Source organism: Euprymna scolopes, chromosome 1 (genome assembly GCF_053919585.1).
Source record: "Euprymna scolopes isolate OS-2025 chromosome 1, ASM5391958v1, whole genome shotgun sequence".
In the NCBI taxonomy this organism is placed as follows: domain Eukaryota; kingdom Metazoa; phylum Mollusca; class Cephalopoda; order Sepiida; family Sepiolidae; genus Euprymna; species Euprymna scolopes.
The window spans coordinates 127,176,878-127,203,925 of record NC_136482.1 but is presented as its reverse complement, the minus strand read 5'-3'; the positions used below and the strand labels follow the sequence as shown (position 1 = coordinate 127,203,925).

At 30.7% G+C, this 27,048-nt stretch overlaps 1 protein-coding gene across 4 annotated transcripts in view; it reads right to left on the bottom strand.

The window, feature by feature from the left end:
- The window catches only part of LOC145268443 (LIM/homeobox protein Lhx1-like), a 412,426-nt gene that overhangs the window by 28,376 nt on the left and 357,002 nt on the right, over positions 1–27,048 (bottom strand). For 2 of the 4 annotated variants that reach the window (XM_080124034.1, XM_080124098.1), the window contains one exon: positions 7,562–7,647. The exons of the other annotated variants lie outside the window; for them this stretch is intronic. In XM_080124034.1, coding sequence (XP_079980160.1) covers positions 7,580–7,647 — 68 coding nt within the window. In that variant the 3' untranslated portion in view covers positions 7,562–7,579. The remainder of the gene's footprint in view (positions 1–7,561; positions 7,648–27,048) is intronic. 4 annotated transcript variants of the gene reach the window in all.

Genomic DNA, 27,048 nt, shown 5'->3' with positions numbered 1-27,048 from the left:
TTTTTACTTGTGCCACGATCTAAAAATTAAGTACAAAATATCTCTCGACCGAAATAATAAGTAAAAATCTCTCTATGCTAATGTACAATTACAGTCAAACAACAAGGTTTTTTCCTTGCCAAATTGGGTAACTGAATTTCTTACGTTGTATTTATCCGTTATTTGTTACTGTGGAGTGGAGTATATATCCTTCTATATTGTTTCCTCTATATCGAATGCTACTTTGCTGCCAGTGATTTTAGTGATGATGAGGGGCCGTTGTAATTTTACAACAATTTTTTTCACATAGAATTGATTTGTACATTTTCTGAAACAAACGCTTGCGGTACTTTCACCTAGAAATTTACATTTCCCATGAATGCAATTTATCTTTTTGCTAAAAAAAAAAAAAATCCCTACACATGCATTATTGAACCGTAGTGTTATAACACCGTTATTGGGGAGAAATTGGTGTTTTATAACTATTCTGTACTTTCACTAAACAATTTATTAAAAAATAGATATCGTAAAAGTTTCATTAAACTTGAAAATACCATTTAAAAATAATGCGGTCCTATAAGTGCACAACACCGAAAGATCAACTGCTATTATTTTTCGCTTACAACGTAGTATAACCCAATCACTAACATCGACTTATTTTTGTTCGTCATATACCCCCTAAATAAAAACCTCATATTAATATCGGGGTTCGGTAATAAACAATCCCAGCCCACCCATGTTTTTCCCCCAAAACCTGTCATACCATTGCGATGATCCATGCTTTTCTGGTAACTTTTTCTTGAAAGATGGGGGTACGAACAAAGTGTTTACACAAGAAATAAAAAGGTTAATGCTATTATGCTACAATGCATTCTTTCTGTACTCGTTCAACGGAAGAGAAATCCTTCCATACTGAAGCATTTTTATTTTTGTTCATTTGTCCAGGCTTAAACCCTACCTTCTTTCTAACTATCTACTACATCTTACTGCTCAACTTAATATGGTATTCCTGCAATTATGCCCCAGATAGTAGTGCCATACATCAAATAACACCAAGACTTGATTGGAGTGAATTGGCGAAAGAAAAAGAACTGCCAGGCTAAACAGCTCATGAATACAGATAAACAATCGATAGAACAGAAACGAACGCATGTGTTCCATTTTTTATTTTTCGATTTTGGATCGTCCTTTCATTATTTATACATACCTATTATCTTTTTTGTTTTGTTTTCGTTTGTTTTTAAGGGGACTTTTTTATTATATTTTTCTTGTTTTGAGGAATGATTCGTTTATTGACAGGCACACGAATCATAAAAACTACTTATTTTTATATAAAATATATTATCAAACCAAAAGCCCAAGATTTATCCAGAAACATTTTCATTTTTATCATTTTTGCATCAGGTTTATTTGACTAAATTTACGCTTGATTTTATATTTTTTTGGTCCGTCAAATAATTTACGCCGCGAAACTACAAATTTACCTTTTATTATATTGCATACGGATAGACTTATTTTTTATATATTTGTTTTCTGTTTATTTCTCTTTTCCGGACTGATTATCGACACTGCTCAGACATTTACTTTTTCTGGTAATTTTTTACTTGACATTACTTGCACAATTTCCTTTAAAATGATTACTTTTATAAGTTTTCGACTATGCTGACTAAGACAATCTCTTATAACTTTGGCAGAGACAAGTAGTTTTCGTGATATAGCGTATCAACTCTGACAGAGACAAATAGCTTTCGTGATATGGCACTATTTTTTATGTGGATTATAGTTTAATGGGTGGGTATGCTGACAACGAATACCAAGTTTTGATTCGGGGCAAATACTTTGACTCCTCATAAAATGAGGTGTCTATCCCTAATGTCGTGCTTACCATGGCGAGGTTAGAGGTGTCTACTCCATGCAACGTGTTTACCATGTAATTTGAATTTATCTGCATAAATTATATGTATGAATAACATTTCTCATAGTGTATAAAAGGAAGTATTACAATTTGGAATACATTTTTTACTAGAACCATTACGAATGTCCAACTCCAGCAGGATAGGTTGTATGAGTTAATATCATAATAATTTTTGACTTTATACAACCGCGTTTTTTTTTTTTTTAGTTGTTCAAGAGAATTATCGTAATCAATAGATCAAGGGTAATGGAATCATTCTAAAAGAAATCAATAGAAACGTTTTAATGATAAACAAGTACTTTTGATATCCTTTACATTCTCGATCTACATTCTGCAATATGCGCATACGGGTTGTTTAAATCACAACACTTGGCTTTCTGGTTTTTAATATCTTGCCAACAATTCTGAACACAGTGTATAGAAAGACAATTCATCATAGTTGAAGTAGATTAATTGTCTCATTCTCGTCCGTTCTCATTGTACTGACTTTCCGTATCATATTTTCTCATAATTTGTATATCTTTTCTTAAAGATATGAATATTTGATGTATGACATTTTGATCTGATATTTCAAAGTCTCCTCTCGCAAATATATTAATTTGGCGTCTAACTGCCGCCAATCTAATAATCGATTAAGCGAGTTTGGCATTACCCTACGAAGTGAAGTGAATTGTCTAACAAGAAACCAAGTAATTCTAGTGAAGCTATTATTTATACTAATAAATGTTCATATATGAGACTGTCTTTCTGAAAATTTTGCTAATGAATTCGGAACCCCTTGGGGATATGCCAACAGTCAGTAACGTTATCGGCAATTAGAGTATCTCACGTGTATTTTAAAGTAGTAGAAAACTTTAAATAGTGACGGTCCCAAGTGGATAAGTATTGGTATTGTTTCGTACAGAATGTATACATGACTACAGTCTGTCGCATTAGATTGATTTCGCAGTAAACTGATGCCGCATGTAGTATACAAGTGGTACAAATGTCTACTAAACCGTAACTGGAACTAGCAGACAAAGCTGTCTGATGATATACACATCCCGATAAAAATGCAGCAAACATTAATATTATTGTTTGTTTCCCAAATTAATTTTACCCACTTTAACAATAAGTCAAAGGTTTTGCAAAAGTTAATCGTGTACTGCAGATTCAAAATAAAAATTTTCACTACAAGACAACCACAATTAACAATAGAAAAATACATATTTTAAAATATTAAGAACTGGACGCATGATTTTATATATATATATATATATATATATATATATATATATATATATATATATATATATATATATATATTTACCGTATTCGGCATTTAATAACACGGAACAGGTTGATATACCGTAAAACAAAACAAATCAACAAACGAATGTATCTTACACCCTCCAAAAAGAATATAATTTTGATGGAATGTTAATAACAATTACTTTTTTATTATGCATTCCAAAAATGAATACTTAATTTTACCCACTTTAAGAACCTATACTGCAAATATTCCTACACAATAATCATTTATATATATATAAGCGAACATGTATGTATGTATATTTGTTTTCTGCTAAAACTTTCGACAGGCAGAGCAAAAATTCACAAATTTGGTCTCATATGAACCCCCATCCTTCTCCCGACAAATATCCAAAAATTGGCCAAAAACGTTATTTTTTTTCATCCTGAAATCAACACTTTTCTAAAGGGGGATCAGCAAAAACCATCCTCTCATGACGAGATCAGTTCTACGCATGCGTCAGACGACGTCATAACCTGATTTAGTTTAAATATTTGAAGAAGTGACACAATTTCATGAACGTCGTGTTAGCTCAGTTGGTTAGAGCGTTCGGTCAAAATCAAAAGATTTTGGGTTCGAATCGTGGTGGGAGATGTGTTTCTTTTTTTTTCGATTTTTTAAATTTAAATATTGAAGCAGGGTTATTTAAGCAATTTTTCGCGTAACGTTCGTTTTTCTGTTCTTTTTTTTACTTCGCTTATTCTTAGGTTTCCATTAACGCCCTCCACCCTGTCAACCACACACACATAAAAACACCAGGCTACCCAGCGATTTTTTAAATTTAAATATTGAAACAGGCTTATTAAAGCCATTTTTCTAGTGTTGGGGGGCAGTATCTTTCAGAAGTTTTAACGTTCGTTTTTCTTTTTTCTTTTTTGTTTTTAAGATGTTTACATTTAACATGGTTCGTTTGCCTTACGTTAGTTTTTTTTGTTTTTTTTTGTTCTGATGACCCCCTCCCACGCCCGGCTCACCCCCGTTTTATTTTTCAGATAAGTTTTAACGTTCGTTTTTCTGTTTTCTTTTTTTACTTCGCTTATTCTTAGGTTTTCATTAACACCCGCCACGCTCACCCGACCACACACACCTCCAAACACTTGGGCAACGCCGGGTACCTCCCCTCGCTAGTCTATAAATATAAAAGCGAAAATGTGTGTATGTATGTTCGCCTTTTGTGTATGTCCAAGAAATACTTTTTTTCTGAGAAGCGATCGGTCGACTCACATCTTCTTAAAACTTTTTATATCACGCCTAAATAATAATATCTACAAGTTAAGAACCGGGGTAACCTGTCTATTTAATTTGCCCGACTTTCAAAAGATAGATAGTCAACAATTTTTGATCGCTGCATGTGCCTAAAGCTTTTTCGTATAAAAAAATGAAGCGAGCAGACTCGCGGTAAATAAAACACTATCCCGCACTCAAAGTTGACGTCATTAACTCGTCAAAAACGGGCACCTGCCAAGTCGCACGTTTTTTTTCACACTTTATTATTTTTTAACTACGCGTCAAGGCTTTGTTTTTTTTTTTTAAACAACCAACGATTTTTGTTTTCATTTACCCAAATATGCACACACCTACAAACACCCGTGCAACGCTAGTCATATATAATTCTAATTTTTTGCAATAGCGCATGGTCTACTCAAACGTGTGCAGTTGTGTGGATCCAGCTGGGTTTTTTTTATCCAATAGCCGGGTATTTAACCCAACTTAACACCATAAGTAATGGTCTTTTTTAAAGAAAGGATCTCGAAGAATACAAATTTAATTGTCGAATGTTATATATGCGCATTTAGATAGTACTTTTCGTCTGCTTTAAAGCATAACAATTGTTTTCATTTCTTTAACGTACGTGCAGAACATATATACTTCCTCAACTCATGTTGCTATATTGCGTAATTACTTGTAAAAGTGCATATTCCATGTAGAATGATAATATGATTAAAATAAGGTAAGTTGAAAAAGATAAATGAAAAATTATAGGTCCTATCGGCATAATGACGATGAAAGAGAGAAACGAATAGTATAGGTATCGCAATGAAAAGAGAAAGCGGTATTATGCCATAACAATGTCTTCTGGCTTCGTGAAATCCTGTGAAGTTGGATTACAATCGCCTAATGTTATATAAAAAAAAAAAATAAATGAAAGCATATTTTAATTTAATTATTCGATGTTGTTTCACGGAAATATAAAAAAGTTCAACCCGCACATTAATAAATATCAAGCAAATCGCCCTTCAGTCAATAGCTTGAAAATAGTAATTTCACACAGATGTAATAGAAAATCCAATTAAATTCTCATATATAAGCCAAGATTATATAAACTTATTCTTTCTAATTATATATATATATATATATATATATATATATATATATATATATATATATATATACGTTTCTTATCGTTGAGCACTTTCTGTTGAATTAAAAAGTCGGTCAATTTAGCTCTTATGCGTAGATCATCGTATAACGATTTGATCACTGTCTGTCTGACGTAATGAACATTTAAATTAAAATGTTTAAAATTCAACGCTATTTCACATGATTAATGGTAGCCGAATGGATACGGCCTCCGCTAATCGAGCCAGAGATGTCTCGTGTCGCGGGGTTCGAATTGTTCGACTGGTAGTAATCGTGACACCCTGCACTGAAGAATCCCGAAAGGATGAAACACTAGTGTCTGTAGGTATTTAATTATTATAGTAAAAAAATAATTATGACAGCCCCTTTAAGAAATACGTTTCTTATCGTTGAGCACTTTCTGTTGAATTAAAAAGTCGGTCAATTTAGCTCTTATGCGTAGATCATCGTATAACGATTTGATCACTGTCTGTCTGACGTAATGAACATTTAAATTAAAATGTTTAAAATTCAACGCTATTTCACATGATTAATGGTAGCCGAATGGATACGGCCTCCGCTAATCGAGCCAGAGATGTCTCGTGTCGCGGGGTTCGAATTGTTCGACTGGTAGTAATCGTGACACCCTGCACTGAAGAATCCCGAAAGGATGAAACACTAGTGTCTGTAGGTATTTAATTATTATAGTAAAAAAATAATTATGACAGCCCCTTTAAGAAATACGTTTCTTATCGTTGAGCACTTTCTGTTGAATTAAAAAGTCGGTCAATTTAGCTCTTATGCGTAGATCATCGTATAACGATTTGATCACTGTCTGTCTGACGTAATGAACATTTAAATTAAAATGTTTAAAATTCAACGCATGATTAATGGTAGCCGAATGGATACGGCCTCCGCTAATCGAGCCAGAGATGTCTCGTGTCGCGGGGTTCGAATTGTTCGACTGGTAGTAATCGTGACACCCTGCACTGAAGAATCCCGAAAGGATGAAACACTAGTGTCTGTAGGTATTTAATTATTATAGTAAAAAAATAATTATATATATATATATATATATATATATATATATATATATATATATATATGCACACTTTAATATTCGGTAGACTGTAAAGATGTAAAGAGATAAATAATAAGCAAATACCAAATTAAGTAAATAAAAAAGAATGAATCGTTTGATTCAATATTAATTTCAGGTGTGAAACTTTGTATACAATAGAAATTGAACCAAGAAAAAGTTTGAAATAGAAAAGTGAGAAGAAAAAAGCCCAGCAAATGGGCGAGTAAAGATCAGAAATAGTAAAGAGTTGATGTTTGTAGAGGGGGTAGGTAAGACTTATGGCATTTTGGTCTTGAAAACAATTGGTAGAAAATTAACTAGCGTGTATGTAGTAAACATACGTTTGTGCGTTAAATGGTACGTGTGCAATTCATGCACTAATCAGGCTGTTGATCAATCGTCCTATAATTAAACATAAAACACTCTTTTCGACATATACGTATGTGTTTGTGTGTATTTGCTTTGAGGATGGTTCTTTCAAAAATTATATATTCGAGAAAATATGCATATGTAGACAAGAATAAATTCATGAGCAAATAATTAAATACGCGAAATTAACTCGTAGTCGGCTTCATTTAATTCAATATTTCGTTTAGGTACTTAAGTCCGTATTAAAATATTAAGCCTATAATAGTTATAATAATACGAATAAATGTGTGTTAATACATTTTTAAATGTTATTAGTGCATAAGCCAACCAACCATATCTCAGAGATGGTTTCATGCATAACAGTCTTCGAGTTGAACAGAGAGCGTGCTTTTTTTTCTCTCTCTTTCTCAGTGTACGGTTACAGTTAAGGCTTTTGCGAATTATTCGAGCTGTGCTTTTGCGTGCAGTGTTTCAAAGGTTAGATATGGTTGTTAGTATTTGCGTCGAGTACATTCAATTCCGCTGCAACAGACAAAACATGTCAGCAGGAGAGATTAGTTAACGTTCTAGACTACGCTTTGCATACCTTCTCTGGACTTGGATGCTATAGATAATCGTTCAGAGCAGGATGGTGCGGGTGTGGCCAGACGCCCGGGAGACAGCCGCAGTCTCCTAGAAAGATAAACAGTGTCGCCAGTTAGATGTGAACGCTAACTAATAAAACGGTTATGTAAAACAAGAAGCGAATAAGAAACGAGCAGAAGCATGTTATTGCATTATATTTATATAGACATGCATCGTGAATCAAAAGTAACAGGACATTCACAGAAATGTCTATACATAGCTATAATATAGGTGTCTATATAAATGATAAATTATTATATACGTGCATTATTATATTGCATAGTTACTTCTACCTAACCGCCTGTTAATATATATATATATATATATATATATATATATATATATATATATGTGTGTGTGTGTGTGTGCGTGTGTGTGTGTTTCTATGTGCGCGTGTGTGACAATAATATTAAATAAAAAGAAAGGAATTAAATTTATATAATTTTATTATATCATACGATCTATATAGAAAATGTTAGGAAAAAATTTCTTAAAAAATGTTCAAAACCATCATATTTGAAAAATAAATTCGCCTCATCAGAGGAAAAAGAAAGCGCCAATATTAAAAAAAAGCAAATGTCGACAAAAGTGACTCGTACTAAGATATAAAATAAAAGAATAAGAGAATATAGTAAATTACTATTTATTTAATCCTATTCCTTAGTCTATAGACCGCTCTTAATTTTACACTAAACATAAATTTATTATATCATGAGAATCAAAAAAGAAATAATTAAATTCTTTTCCTCATTAGAAAAAGAAATTGCATATAAATTTATTATATTATATGTCATGTCCTTTAATACAATTGTATACTCGCCTAAATAATGTTTAACTGCCATTATCTTAGTAAATTTTTTCGTAGTTAAAAAAGATTACTCTTATATTAAATAAATCATTTATAACCATAATATACCCCCAAACACATTTATATATATATATATATATATATTATATAATTTTAACATAGATATATACATATACATGTATATCACAATATATATATATATAAATATATATGTATATATATATTATATAAATTTTAACGTAGGTATATACATATACATGTATATCACTATATATATATGTATATATATTATATAAATTTTAACATAGATATATAAATATACATACGTATATATATTATATAGATTTAAGCTTATATATATATGCATATACCTGTATCTCTCTCTCTCTCTCTCTCTATATATATATATATATATATATATATATATATTAGCAGGCATATTATATATATATATGTACATACACGTATATAAATAGATATGGATATTAATGTGTGTGTATATATATTATCAATATATGCATAATAAATATTTATATATGAATACATATATACTTATTTGTAATAGTTAGTCGCCTGTCGTTGCCCGGTTTTCTAATACGTTTAAACATGGTATTTAAATTTATGCAGATTGCATGTGCAGTATTATAGAATCAATCGTCTATTGCCTATTATATATAACGGGCAATAATTTGCTCTGTGGTATAATTCACAAAATAAATAAATAAATAAAAATTAATTATAATAATGACAATACCCTTCATTGAATTCCGTCTGTGTTTCTACACAATATCAGAGAAGAACATAACAGTGTGTATCATATACATATTTTTGTAATGCAAGTATATAACTATAAATATACATATATATATATATATATATATATATATACATGCGTGTGTTCGCATTATTTATATGCATATTAATATATAAAATAAAATATTATAATATATATTAATATATATATATATATGCATATATCCATATCAATATTTATATAGATATTATCACACATATATTTATCTATGCAGCTTTGCATATATGTGTGTCTGTGTGTGCGCGCATTTATAAAAGTTAACTTTTATTTCAACAGTAATTAACTACATTTGTCATGAGATAAAAGAAAAAATACTTCCTACGAACTTAGGATTTTTGCAACAATTATTAAAATGACGATTAGTTACTTGCATTCACACCATTCCATAATAGATCAAGACCCAAGATCCAGTTATCCATGATTTCATCTGTCTGGTCAAATCTTGGGAAGAATTTTCTTACATCGGTATCGTTAGCAAATGCGATCGATCTATCCAAACTCAAATCGACCGAAAACCCATTAAGCTAATCAGTGAGGTGTCCAATTGGTCCTCCCCTGAGATGCCCGCTGCTTCACACGTACGTCGATGTCGTAGCTTGCATTAAACAACTCTTATTCTTGGCATATTTTAAAAGAGGAGATGAGGAACAACGCTGCTATTTTCTTTCATATTATAGCCATAAGATTATTGTTTGCTTAGGAACATCTGGATGCATTTGTCGAAGGGCTCTTTAAAGAACGTGTTGCACAATCCGCAGCCAAAAACAACTGCAGGGAAATTTGTTATGGTTATTGACAAAGCAAGATCTAGCACAATTGAAATTAATTACAGGATTATCGTAGGAGATTAATTAAAACTAGGTATGAAGGCTAAATTTTTACCTACTTTCTCTAAAATTCTGTAATATATTGAAATCTCTCTCTCTCTCTCTCTCTCTCTATATATATATATATATATATATATATATATATATATATATATATATATACGATTACTTCATTAAATCACATACATTAACAAACTTTATAATTGTATTCTATTTTTTATTCTCAAACCACTTTGCTTACCAAGTAAATATTTTCCTTTTTATTTTAATTTGTCTTATATAGACTCGCCTTACGTAAACATTGCTAGATTTATTTTTGGTGTCTTTTACATATAAGAAACCCACTTTTGCTGATGAGAAGACTTTATTTAAAAAAAAAAACTATATGTCAAAATTATTGTCCGTGGCTTAAAAAACATCGTTTCCGAAACGATCGTACAAATTATTGACTTTGTTGTTGTTCCTTCTTATGAAACAGTTTTCAATTTTTAATTCTATTTGAATTTTAAATTATCAATCACATTACTAAATATATATATATATATATATATATATATATATATATATATATATATATATATATATATATATATATATATAAAATGTGACGATATTGTAGAGTTAAATTTGCAATATTTTATCCGAACAAGAAATACGGGATAAATGTGAAAAAAAAAATTCTTCCTCCATGGAGTTTCAAAAGTAGGCTTTTTTCTCCAGAGGAGAAAACGTCAGAAAAAAAGAAATATATACATACAAATCTATTTTTGTTAGTAACGCAATTTTCAAAAACGGTATAGAAAAGAGTTTTGAAAGAAAATAAAAGTTTAAAGGAAAATTTTAAAAATACACAGCAACCAAATTTATTGCACATTGCTAAGTATTCTTTTCCATTTCAACGTTCCTAAAACTTTTGTTTTCTCATTTTGTAAACGTTTTTTTTTTTCCTATTATAAGGCCTATCTTTAAACTCAATGAAGTAAGGGATTTTTTCGCCTTTATGTCGTATACCTTATTTGGAATAAAATATCGTAAATTTAATTCTACAAGGTGACACCTTTGCTCATACTAGGGTCTATCACTGATATTGAAACAACAATATAAGTAAGGTTGTTGTTGTTTCATGAATATATTTCTTGATATTTATATTTCTGTACTTTCGAATTTTGAAACTTTTATTAATCTTTTCGTTAATTGTGAAATCTTCTCTTTTTACTATATATATATATATATATATATATATATATAAACTACTTAATTTACTCACATAAAATTAATATACGAAAGTATAGATTTATGTGTAAACTTTAGGTGTTTACTTCAAAAGTGCTCAATACGTAGGTAGAGCTAGTTAGTAAGTTATAAAATGTATAAGCCTGAAGAATCCTAGAGTGGATGAAACGCGGAATATTCAGTGTAGCTTAATCTCCATATACATTTTATAACTTACTATATATATATATATATATATATATATATATATATACATATATGTGTATGTATTTTGGAAAAAAAAGGTAGTGAGCAGCGTATGTCTTTTTACCAGGTGTTTGTGGACTTAACCAATGCGATTGACCCCGTTAACAGTAAGCCATTCTGGGAAGTGCTGGAAAATTGCGCTGTATATTTGCTGTTATGGAAAATTTCATGCAACCTCCATATTATGAACGGTAGCCTCAACTTCAATGATCTGCTATCAGAAGAATTCCCCATTGATAATGGAGTGAGGAAGGGTGATATAGCTGCACCAATATTTTTTCGGTCTTTCTGATTGTTGTGCTCTAGTATGTTTTCCGTGATTGCTCTACGGATGTTTATATTATGTTTTGAACGATGGGAAAGGTGTTCAACCTCAGACAATTCTAAACCAAAGCACTTGCTGGGGATCGATTTGTTAGAGAGCTGTTGTATGCTGATGATGCTGACTTCCCGACACACTCTTCACTAGATATGCAATTAGTGATGGATCTCTTCACGAATATTTGTACATTAGCATTAAGAACACTAATATCTTCGTCTACAAAAAAGCGTCTGGAAGTCGTAAGAAACTTTGTCTAACTTGGTAGTACCGTATCAAATCAGGCCACTAGCGGTGCAGAAATAAGACAGAGAATAAGCATGGCATCAGACTCGTTTAAATGTGAAAAAATAGTCTGGTCTGATGGTGATCTAACTGACAACTTAAATGTAAGTATATTAAACATGTGTAGTGGCATCTCAACTCTATGCTTCAATAACCTAGACCCTCTACTGGTTACATGTAGGCCAGCTTTATTAGCAAGGCCTTAGGCACATTTTTGCTTTAACGTGTCCCATATACGTATGTGTTTAATAAGACTAAAACAACCAGTATTCCTACTACTGTTATTAAGAACCAGATGGGGTGTGCGGATCATCCTGTCCGGCTTGATGACTATCGACTCCCGAAATAATTGTTTAATGGTAAGCTCCTTCTTGCCAAAACACCCCAGCACACAAGCCGAAAAACGTTTGTGTGATAGCATCCAGGACAGTCTTGTGAGCTTTCATGTTCCTGTTGACAGTTAGGAGTCCGACACGTATGATTGCAAGCAGTGCATGGCGCTGATATTCAAAGGCGCAGAACACGTTAGAGCAGCTAGCATAGACGGAGCAAAGCTCGACAGAGCATGTAGAAAAAGCAAAACCCGGCCGCTCAATCAAGAATATCTTCGGATATATGAGGTATGTTCGGGCCCTGTTTTGTTAATCACATGAAAGAGCAAGCTAATACAGGGTCAGTTGCTCTTTGTTTCATCCAAACTAATAATTGTCTCCAGTGTCATGTCTGATTGAGGGTCTGGAGATTGCTGGAAGGACTGAAAAGTCATCTTCGAGCACATGGACGTTCAGTGACTGATTAAGTAGCACTCGTCTGACAAGACGTCAAAATCATCATATATAAGTGTATGTATGTATGGGTAAACATATACATACATATATATATATATATATATATATATATATAGATAGATAGATAGATATGTATATATGTTCAGATGTGCGTATAGATGTGTATATTCATATACATATATGTATATCAACACGTATATATACACACATACATATACACAAACATGTATATATACATGCATATATGCATATATATATATAAAAACATGTATATATACATATAGATGGGTATATACATACATATAAGTGCATATAAATCTATACGTGCATAAAATTACACATATATTCAAATACATAAATATGCATGCAAATATATATACAGACATATATATGCACATATATACGTAAAAAGATATATACTTATATACATATATATATATACACACAAAGATACATAAATATATATATAGATGTGATATATATATATATATATATACGTACATATATATGTGCATATATAGTAACAGATGTACAGATATATACATATATAAATACACATATAAGTGCACATGTATATATAAATATAAATCCATATAGATATATACAGATATATACATATACATGTATTCATCTATATACATACATAGATACATTTTTGCACATACACATGTACATTCATACACATACACATGTAAGGATTTTCTGCACGATTCTTCTGTTAAATTTACCGGAGAAAATAAAACCAATGAAAAGAAAGACAGAGGTAAGCATCAAACTGATTCTCTACATTTCACATAGTTATCCTTTCTTTTTTCTTTTTTACTGACCACTGAAAAGTCATGTTTTAAATCAGATTAGGAATATTTATACAATTTGGATTTTTCGAAGTACATTTATCATTTTGTGTGTTAAGAATTGAAATATGCATCGCATGATTCCATCATAATTGGGTGTTTATTAATGCATACATTATCGGGCTATATAGCAAGCATTTTTGTGAATTAAAAGCAATTTAAATTAGGTTTACATAAGTAAAAGGCATGTATATGTAAACATCTGATTTTTAAATTAATGAACCAGCAATTATGAGATAATATATATATATATAATATATATATATATATATATATATATATATATATATATATATATATATAAGTAATGTGATTGATAATTTAAAATTTAAAAATCAAATTATAATTAAATTAAAAATCCGTTTCATAAGAAGGAACAACAACAAAATCAATTATCTGTACGATCGTTTCGGAAAACAATGCTTTTTATTGTGGTATACATCAAGTTACGTACAATAATTACATAGAGTTTTTTAATAAGCAAGGTCTCCTCGTCAGCAAATTTTGAAGGGTTTGTATTAAATTTAAAAGACACCATAAATAAATTCAATAAATTTAATAATAATTTAAATTCAATAAAAACCCTCCTAAATTTGCTGACGAGGAGACCTTGCTTATTAAAAAACTATATGTAATTATTGTACGTACTTAATATTGAATTAGCTCTAGGACATTTAACTATCGAGCTTATTATATATCTAAATTACAACGAGCACTTTCTCTTTCCTGTATTTTAATTAAACTAGTAATTTCACTGTTACATTAAAATACACTCAGCTCTTTAGACTATTGTTCTAATCTCCTTTATATATATATATATATATATATATATATATATATATATATATATATATATATATATATATATATTGGAGGTAAGAAAGTGAGTATATGTGCATATCATGCTGTACAGTAAGGAATCTGTCCAAAAACAACACCGAACTCAATACTTTTCTACACAAATTAAGAGCCGTCTAATAAACCGTATTTATAGTCCTCTTATATATGTGCGTGTGTGTATGTTTATTAATGGTTAAAGGGACCCATCATTTTGTGTTTAGCATGTCATTATTACACAAGTGCACAAAACATTGTATGCATATATTTATTCCGCTTCCCAATTCCTTATAATAGACAGCAACGCATCCAATCGCTGCGTGTTGTCGTATATATTAATGCCTAAATAAACACGCATATGCATATAAGACGGCTACGGGTTAAATCTATCGTTGTACCCATATTTGTCTACCATATTTCTTTATGTGATTTGAAAACGCGTTGACCTTTTTTTCCATATTTTGGTCAATGTGGTCGCGGTTGTGACGGCGATGATGTCCTCCTTCCCTTTTCATGTCCGGTACATTCAAATGCTATTTCCTCTCTTTCTCTCCCTTCCTCTTCTAATTCCTACTATCGTCTCTCATTCCCCAACTTTCTATTTATTTATTTTTCTTTCTGAACACTCTTTTTCTATCACCCTTAACAGTGATATCCCTTTCTCTAAACACTTTCTCCTCTCTTCCTATTCATTTTCTCTTCTCTCTAATATCACTCTCTTCCTTTTCTGCTTCATCGTTATCTCGTTTCTTCTCAGTTTAATCCTCACTCTCCTCTCCCTTTTCAGACTATTTCTTTGTTTCAGTGTTTCTCTCCGCCTGTTTCATTTTTTTTTCTGTTTTGTGTCTTCTTCGCCCTCCTTGTTCCCTTTCTCTTACACACTTTATCAAATCTGAATTTTGACTCCCCCTTATCCTGCATGCCTTTTCACTATGTTCTGTTATATGTTCTTCTCTCTCCAACCCTCGCCCTTTCTGCTTTCTCCTCCTCTCTCGTTCGATCTCACTCTCTTCTTGTTTCGTTTTTCTCCCTCTTTCTGTTTTCATTTCTGTGTGCGTATATATATATATATATATATATATATATATATATATATATATATATATATATACATATATATACATACATATATATATATACATATATATATATACATACATATATACATATATATATATATATACTCTTCTTTTTCTGCATTCTTTTTTTCTCTCTTTGACTTTATTTGTTCTCTCTTTCGTTAACAACCACACTACCCGACCATAGTTTTTCGCCAATCGAGTCACAAGAACAGTTTAAACAATGAGCCGTACACTTTGCCCACACATCCATCCAAAGCAGTGGTCGCTATGTCAGCCCAGCCGGGCATGAAATCACACTGTCAATTGCAGGGAAGGCGGTGGACTTGTGGGAAGGGTCCGGGAAAGGGGTTGGGAAAGTTATTTTGGCGCGCGATTGGGAAAGTAGAAGTAAGGGGGGTATCTGAAAGAAAATGTGATCGGAGCAAGAAAGTTTGGCAATGTGTGCTTGTGAGACAGAAAGATAGATAGTCACACGGGCGGGCACGTTAGAGAAACAGGAACAAATCGAAAACACGAGAAAAATAGAGAGAAAAGGGCTAGAACATATGCCCAGACACCATTAAATTAACAAAACCACCAAAAACTCCGTAGTAATAAACAATATCCGCGTTTGTCATATATGTATTTGTGTACCTATGTCTATGATAAATTCATAAACTCTTCAGACATTTATACAAAGAGGAGACACGCGTACAAATATTGTATACACACACACGCACGCATATATATATATATATATATATATATATATATATATATATATATATTACTCAAATATTTGAAGATAACTACATACATATGAACATACACACATTTATACATATTACTCAGATAAATATAAACATTACGCAAATATGTACACATAGAGATACATACACATATTGCACATATACATATTACAAACAGCTACATGATATCCACACATAATAGACACACGAACATTATACACACACGTAATAGAAATACATACTTTATACAAACAATAGATATACATATATTATACACACAATAGATATACGCAGATTCTATACACACAAGAGACACCCACTCACACTATATATGTGTGTGGGTGTGTGAATTTTGAAGCAGACATCTATTGGGAAAAGTATGCACATAGAACTCTAACAAATAATAGACACTAAGCAAATGTGAGTTAACCGGAACCGATAAATGCACACAAGAATATCTTATACAAATATGAAAGAATAGACAATAGAACGAGTCTCCAAGTGAAAATTATACTAAATGATTGGGAAAGGAGCAGAAAGAGTACGAAACGACGGCAGATAACGTGAACGGATGTTGCATATGCAAGCATGATTAGATTGATGCAGAGGAATTAAAAATATTTATCCAACATACTATTTTTCAAAAGCGAAGATATTGTAAACTATTACTATATATGTAAGGTGGCTTAAATCTATTAAAATGTGAATATTTTACGTAATTTTATATGTATAGGCGTATTGACCTATCTTTTAGGGAGGGGATTTTAATGTCAATATATATGTAAGCGATTCATAGAAGACTTAATAATTTTTCATTAACTGTTTGAGTATTATATGTTCATAACATTAGTAAAATGTAATCGAAGATTTAAGATCTGATATAGATTCTTAATATAACCGGTTGATGAGGAAATGCCTAGGCGGTGTTCTTTATAGATTACAGGTTCAAAACTCTACACATACGGAATTTTATACACTATATCTTCTATTTTTACAAGGCATAACCGATACAATCCGTCGTTTTTACTCCTAAACGAAGAGGTAATGAATGGGATACATCTACTAGGACCGAACAGGGCGGCAGCTCAGCTCTAATAAAGAATATTCTCCAGAGTCAAACCTTGTTTGTTAGCACTGATTATCGTGCATGAGTTTTTGGCTGCTAAGAATCTGCCGCCATACAGATATGATAATAAAATATGTAATTGTGATGGATGCCATAAGGGTATGGTTTCACTGACCCAATAGACCAATCAATCGTACTTCTCTTGTGTCGAAGGCTGATTATCGATGCATATATAAATTACTCGCCTATTTTCTCTTTTTGTCTATACTAAGCAGATGCCATATGTAGAAACGTAAAACGTTATTGTCATGTCATTGACCCCAATATTCTCCATTGTCAAAGAAGCAACATCGACACATGTTCCTTTTCAATACGATTGAAAATCCGATATATTAATCATTTGTTACGAGTTAAAAAACAACGAATACCATGAAGTGTCTGCCATGGGACCTTTACAATGCCATTATCAATAGACATCTATTAGCTTAGTCATAATAACTATTGTCGTTCTTTTTTTGTTGTTTTTTTAGCTCCTTACATCGAGTGGTTCACGTTTTGTCTGGATCTATTCCCACAAATTAAAACTAAAATAAAATTAGTCTGCTATGTTTTCAATCACAAAGTAAATTCCGTAATAGACATCTAATTTATTTCTGTTTATTTTACTTAACCAACAAGATGACAGAAACGGGTTTCTAATACGCTACATTAACTAGCCATATTATATTAGACTTACCGTTTAACGGGGCGTTAACGCATAATAGTTCTCAGCATATTTACACTATAGATAACAATAAGGAATTTAATATACGAGAACATTCCAAGATCATTATTTTCATTATTTACGTTTTAAGTCCAGGATTAAGAAAAAACAACTTTTGCTTTCTTCTTTTAGCGTGATGAGAAGAATTATGTGGTTTGACAAGCCAACTATAGCATTCTTAGAGTTACTATCTAGATATATATACAGTAGTAACGTGTGTGTGTGTGTGTGTGTGTGTGTGTGTGTGTGTGTGTGGAAATCTCCTACAGCTCACACTACTGAACTTATCATGACCAAACCTGGCATGATGATGGTCCCACACCTATGAATGGCGCTCAGCATTTTTCAAGGTTAAGGTCAAAGGTCGTGGTAATAGCCCAAGTGTACAAACTCTCCTACATCCCGCACTACTGGATTGATTATAACCAAACCTGGCATGACGATGGGCTCCAAACTAGGGATAGTACACAAAATTTCTAAAGGGTAAGGTCAATGTTTACGTTCATATTTGGTTCGAATCTTCATAAACTCCCCACCTAGGGATAATAGTGGACCCTCAACTTGGTGTGCACCATCTCTAGGCGGGGGAGATTATGAAGAAGCTTAACGTAAATATAACCTTAAACTTTGATCTTGATCTTGAAAAATTTAACATTGCGTTTAATATTCGGCAACGGCAAGTACACTTATTAGTTACAATATAAACACTTTAACTTATGTTTGTTAGACGAGTTACTTATCGGATATTGTCTTAATCAGAATTAAGCCTAATATATACAAAATGTAGCAGAACGCTTTTTTTCAGAATGGGTAAACTTATTACTGACGACGGTTTTTTGCGTTGAATCTTTTTCACATAATTATTTCAATCAAATCGTAAATAACAAACAAATACGTGCACATCGTATCGTTTATTCGCTACACTAGTTTTAAGTAAGTTTTTTTATTGTTCGTGATAGAATTTGAACGTAAAAAATCTAGTAGTGTGACAATAAATTCTACCGAAATTAACTTGGTGAAATGAAGATGAAATGTGTGAAATAATATTAATTTAACTAGTTAAGTCATGTTGACACACAGCGTACGTATAGATAACTGTAATTTCTTTTCGAAACAAATAGTTTCTTGCCAAGATATTTTAAATTTATTGTTCACTTTTTTTAGTTATTTTCATTTTTATTAAAATAAAAAACAAAAAATACATCCTTTTGAAATAAAACTGTTTTTCTTTTAATTTCTATTTTGCAACTTTCATTCTTTAAAAATAAAATTGAAAATATGCAGCCGGAATGCGAATGGAATACGGATGGAAGTATTTTATGTAAACGTGAGTTGATTATTAGCCAATGTCTGGATGTTGTTGGTCTCAAAATTTAATCTGGTCATGCGGTGAGGTTTGTCAACATAGCGGAGATGGTGGGGGTGACGGGAATTAAAATGGACGACGAAAAAAAATTAAAAATAAAATTGTTAGTTTCTCAATTCTTTAGGTGAGAGAAGGTAGAGATGATATGAAGCTGGGAAAATCTTATAGCTTTAAGATATGCTACACATATCAATACTCCCTGAGTTCGCTACACTTATATAGTCTGCTTGGATTTCGTTCGAAAATACATATTTTTTGACATAGACAAAGATAATAACGTCTGAACATGTGTACATCTATCTATCTATCTATCTATATATATATATATATATATATATATATATATATATATATATCGTAAGGGAACCCAAATTAATTTCCATTAATAAAATTAATATATTCCTTTATTCCTACAATATCCGTAAAGATGTGGAGTCTGCCGGTAGAATTGCATGTGTTTGTAGTGCATCATATATACTTAGAAAGCAACGCGGAAAAATCACGTGACCTGTAAATACTCTCTTTGACAAAGAAGAGGTATAATAAGTGTCCAACAAAGAGTACGAGAGAATTAGATATAGATGTGAGATGGGGATTTTGTTCAGTTAAGTAAACATTAACATTACAAAAAAAAAACGATGTAAAAAAATATACATAACTCAATCCAAGAAGTAAACAATATTTTAGACTGTACTATGTGTGATTAAATATATAGGAAGCTAGTGTTTCATAAAAACAAATATATGCTACATTACGTCTTGAAAACAAAAAGAGTATTGTATAATTACGGAATCATAATATGTATTATATATATAATCATAAATGTACGAGAAAAGCGAACTATGCTAAGGGGAAAGGAACGCTGTCATGTCGACAGAAACAACGTTATATGAATGTCCCAATCAATTGAAAATTGTGAAAACACCTATCTAAATGACACCCAGCTGCAGAAAATTAATTCTTTAAAAAAATATCAGTCGAGAGGTGTTGGAATCCATAGAGAACGAATGCATATACGCAAACAAAATTCAGTTTATTTAAAGGAAGGGCTATCGGCCTTTGCTGTTGTTTTAGCGGCGAAAGTGGGTTATACAAATGTAAACTCCGCAATAGGTACTGTTCTACTAATTCAAATTACTTGGGATGTAGATCAGAATTAGCATAATGACGCTATTGGTTTAAAGATAGAAAACTAGAAATGATTATGGATTGTGAGCAGTAATGGTTATTCTTCCGGTTAGCATCTCCTGTAGCTGGCTTATATAAAATTGGCTTGCATTTTATTATTTATGTAAATCATATGTGTTTTAATCTGTGCATAAATGACATAATAATAATAATAATAATAATAATGATAATGATGATAATAATAATAATAATAATAATAATAATAATATATGTGTGTGTGTATGTATGTGTGTGTATTACATATTGGTCTTTTCATATCGCTAAGAGGCATCCATGTGCATCTTTGATATGTATATTTGCGTCATTTATTTATTCACTATATGAGGGCAACTGCCTAAAGTTAAGAATGTTTAAATGACTTCACACTGGCTCCCTGGCAAAAAGACATTTTAAAGAAAGTGGGAAATATTTAATAAAATTTGCCCTAAAACTTTAAAAAGAAGAAATGATTGCTACCGAAAATAAAAAAAAAAAAAAAAAAAACGTTGCGTATCCTCGGTAATTCTTTAATACAAAATTAAAAAATGTTTGGAAAACTGTAAAAGAACCTGAGCGAATTGAGAATTTTAAATCGCTGTATGAAAAAAAAAGCCTAGAAAATGGAAGACTACGAACAATGCCAAGATTTATTTTTATTTCGCCTCTGTTATTTTAATATCACTCCAGTTTTCCCCCATCCCTCTTTTAGCAACAGACCAAATAATTTGAATGAAAATAAAAACAAACAATTTCATAGCTGATAAGCAAACAACAAAAAAAGAATAGGGGAATTGTCAAAACAATGTACGAGAAAGAATACGAAACAAAACCATAAATAATATTGAAATGTTCGTGGTGAGGGTGGGGGGGAGTGGGGTAATTGTCGAGTAACGAAAGGATAAAAAACAAATGGATGGAGTTAGGTTTTTTTTATGAAAAACATGCAAAACAATATGTGAACGGTAGAAGTAAAATACAGGTGAAGAGTGTAGCCATTTAAAATCTTGGTCGCGGGGAATGAGATGGGACAACCTATTCGCAAAGAAAAGAAGAGAAAAGGAAACAGAGAAAGAAAGAAGAATGAGGAGAAAAGGTAGGGAAAACCATGGGGAAACTAAACCAGATTGGAGCAAAAAAAAAACGAAGCTAAATCAGATGAAGCGAAACGGAAAACGAGAAAATGCCGATAAAGAAGGAAGAGAAATTAACTAGAAATTTGTACTCTCATATTTTTATCCCTTTATTTGTTTGTTTGTGTTTTATTATTTATCCAAGCATTGTTATATTTGCATTGTAATATTTTGAATATTTGCTTTTTTCTTTCATAAGTTTTCGCTTCTCTTAAACTGAACATCGATGTGTTTATTAATTTTATTTTCATCATTTATTCATTCTTTCTCAATTATTCTATTTTTATGCGTCATACTTTCTTCTCGTTTTATACTTGATTTCTGCTTTATACTTTCATTCCTTCTATCTCATACATTATTTCCTGTTTCATCCGTTTTTCTCGTGGTATACATCCTTGTTTTATCCTTTCTTTATACATTATCTTTCATTTTTTTGTTTTCCTTTTTCTTTTGTTTTATTCATATTTCTCCTTTCTCCTCCTTTTTTCTGTATTTCCGGTTTATCGATGCTTCTCCTTTTCTCTATCGTCTTGTTTTCCTTTTTGTTTTATTCTATTTTCTTGTATGATTTTATTTTTTCTATTTGTATCTTTTTTCTTGCTTTGTTCTTTTCGTTTTGTTTGATGCATTTTTTCTTTATGCTTTTGTTTTCACGCTTTTTTTTCTTTATTCTCTTCTTATTCTTTCTTTTCGGCATATTATTCGGTATTCATCCCTTTTTGTAGCCTTCTATAATCAAACTAAGTTTAATCATAACAGTATTAACCGTTCTTAGGCCAGTGGTTGTGATTAGAATCTTACGGAGGTTTATGGCACACCTATTATACTGAACTTTTCCTGGCGTTTAAGTAAACTTCAATAAACTATTATTGTTATATTAGCTTTATAGAGTTCCATCTATTAAAATCAAAATATGTACAGCATAAGGACTGCGAATTAATACTTAAATATGTTTTATATTTAGTTTACTTCAGTTGGAAATTTACAACATAACACAGATATACGAATACATTATTGAATATCAAGAAAATACAACCAATGAGATATGAACCTGACATATGAAATTGAGAAAATGTAAATATTAAATGGAAAAAAAAAAACTGAAAAGTACTCAAACGGTAAGAAGAGAAAATGAAAAAGAAATGTCTGTACCAAATTTACTTTTACATATTTAAATAGCTTTCTTATTGGCCGATTGAGTTCAGTATGTGTTTTCATGGTCGCCTGTAATGACCAAGCATATTACTTCTAATATTTTTTTTCTTTTTATTGTATACATTAGTTTTTTTTACATATATTTTTCACATCAAATCCAGCTTGTGAATTCCACATTGGTGTTAGATCTACAGCTGATAGGCCGTGATACGAAAAGCGTGTGATTGGGTAGGTTATATGACATCGTCTGGTTATACCTGATTTCGTATGAACACGTAAGCGTAAATTTTGACCTGATCGCATTTCATAGTCACGAATACATGCTTTGAGTTAATGTACGAAATATATATGGGTGATGTGTATTGAACGTATTATTTGTTTGAGTTCATTTGGTACCTTCATCTGTGCTTCACTTAATAACTTATGTAGAAGAGAAACAAAACGACGTTATTTGTAAGCTTTGTCGTTTATTTTTCTGAAGTTGATATTGTATGAATCAGAATACTAAAATATATGAAAAGGCGTGTATAAAAACGATATAAACTACGAACGTCAAATGAGGTATAAGAATTGAACTCTGTATGGTAGAAAATATGATGTAAAGAAAAATGATATAAAGGATGAAAGTAAAGGATGAGCATAGAAAAAATCAAACTATCGATAAATATATGTATTTTAATCATGAAAAATAGCAGACGTGGACTAAAAGAATTGAAAAATAGGTTCGGTCGATAAATGTTTATATAAACCGCGTCGTGTATTTGATGGAATAGAAATGTTCCCAAACAATTTGTACAGAGGCAGATCCAGGTGCCTGTGTATTCGCTTATGTATTCGAAGACTTGTGCATACAATAATACATCAGAAATGTTGCTATATTCTCTACATATGTGTATAATGCAGATTACTGCATATATAAACGCTCATGAATATTTCCGTACGTATGTTTGAAAAAACAAACAAACAATATACATATCTTATGTTAGATACTATTGTGATAGAAGAGTATTTGATATTATGGAAAGAACATTATGAATAGACCAATTGAAATGTTGAAAAATGTTTAATTTATTATTTCCTTAATCGACCAATCAATAAATATAGAATATATATGTATTTCAGGAAGTTTAAATATTCTATCTATGAAATAATTGGTAAAAACAAAATTAATAATTTGAAAACTATTAAGATTGGAAGTGAAAAGAATATTATATATTTAAAAAAGTATTTGGAATTTTTTATGGCGAGTTTCAAATCAAAAAGTAGGTAGAAAAGTTATATTCAGAGGTGTTTTTGGCGTATATGAATGGAAGAATTCATATGACTTTATTAAATAGAGTACCCCCCACACACACATATATATCTCCCGCTCGTGTATCTAAATACGGAATATTTATTAATAAGTGAGGAATAAATAGAAAGAGCACTATCTCCAAACGTGCGTGAATAATCCCCATTTCAAGGTCAAATAAAATTCGGTTGACATACCCATATACAAGTGCTTTTAAAGTGCAATCAATTTGTACGTTATCGTTACTAAAAGCAGTACGATAAAGGTTTGCCGAAAAAATATCACTTGTCAGAACGTTTATACGTAACTTAATATTCTCTGTGACCTACACGAAATTTAAAAATATAATTGAACTTTTAAGTAATTATATTTGTTTCCTATTTGTCGCAAAAAAACATGACTAGTCTATAAGAGAAGCATACATGGAAATGTTTATATATATCATAGTCTTGGGAAAATATTTTGAATAAATATAAACACATCTATTTATAGACTAATATCAACTAATATATATATATATACATATATATATATACATATATATACATATATATATATATACATATACATATATATACATATATATACATATATATACATATATATACATATATATACATATATATATATATATATATATATATACATATATATACATATATATACATATATATACATATATATATATACATATATATACATATATATATATATATACATATATATACATATATATATATATACATATATATACATATATATATATATATATATATATATATATATACATATATATACATATATATACATATATATATATACATATATATACATATATATATATATATACATATATATACATATATATATATATACATATATATACATATATATATATATATATATATATATATATATACATATATATATATATATATATATATATACATATATATATATATATATATATATATACATATATATATATATATATATATATATATACATATATATATATATATATATACATATATATACATATATATACATATATATATATATATATATATATATATATATATATATATATATATATATATATATATATATATATATATATATTATCAGTCCGGAGATGAAATATGAAATTTCATTCGTGCAGATTTCGTATTCATCCTTGTGGGGCATGGGATAAAAAATGAAGTGTAACATTCAATGCTGTCAAGACTAAGTTTATTTTATTAAATAATTATAAGAAACATATGAACTCACGTTAGCGGTAGCTAATGATGTCTTTCCAGATAGTTCTTTGTTCGAAATACTCGGCTTGATAATAATTACTACTAGCAGGACCCGTGGAAATTCCATTTTGTAATTAACTCAGAAATAACTTTTTTCCAGTTACTTTTTTAATATTAAAACTTTGTTACATTAAACATAGTACCTATTCACAATGCCTCCCAACAGGACATATTTAGATACCAGGGTTGCTTTTTTTAACGTGTAGAAAAACTCGTCTTAGTCGTAAAGGATTTCTCTTCCACTGAGAGAGAAGAAATTGAAATGTAGCACCTGAAGAACAGATACTATAATTTGATCTTAGCCAAAAGGCCAAGAAAGACAAATCATTTTTTATTAGCTTTGCCTCAATAGTGACACCATTTTTTTTATTTCAATTCAAGGGTGACAAGGTTTATTTGGACTATTCCCCTTTCCTTTTTTAAGGATGCACAACATAATAACAGACCTTGCGAAAAGCGTAATAATATAATGATAATCGTTACCATTACAGTACCATGGATAGAGACGATTACGAGAACATTGGGCAAGTTACTACAAAGAAGGTGGTCTCTCTCTCACACACACACACACACACACACGTGGTAGAAAGCGATTCACACCCGAGGGTATCCTTTACCTTTAAAAGGCGACTATTGGTCCAGGTATGGGGCGTTTTTTGTCACATCTGGCCTGATGCATCTACCACCTTCACTCATATACTAGGTTTTAATAGGTCGCTAAACTTCTAAGTCCCACAATATCAACCAAAATTCAACCTCTGACCCATCGTCGAAATATTGAATATGTCTGTTTGTTTTACAAGTATTTTAATGAAATGTGCCAAGAATTTGTACTCATTACACGGTAATATCTCCTGAGTAATCAAATAAGTATCAAAATCCCATTCACATATGTTGAGATCCAAAAAGACTGGAAAACATTTTACTCTAATAGTTTATCCCCCAAAACTGTTAGACTTTAGACTTTTTCCCAGGCCCCTGCTTCTGATTTAATTGTAATTCGAACAAACATATCACAGTTCAAATCCCTATACATATCCTCTCACAGCCAAGCGGGGCTGTGCCTTGTTTGGTGTAAAAAATGCTACATATTGTGATTAACCTATAGAAACGTACTATCATTGGAAATACGAACTACTATACTTTTTAATATCAGCATATTTTCATTCCAACATACGACATAAATTATCAATCACATAATTGCTATAAATTAATCTTAATAATTAATTCGTAGTATTAACATATTAAAATAAAAACTAAATAATGCACACGGGATCAATGGATTTATTGTGATTGATTAAACCGATTTCTTTGTCCGTTTTTATTAAATTATTTTGGTATTGACTGCATCATTTCTATGATTGCCCGCATGAACTCGACTTTTGATGT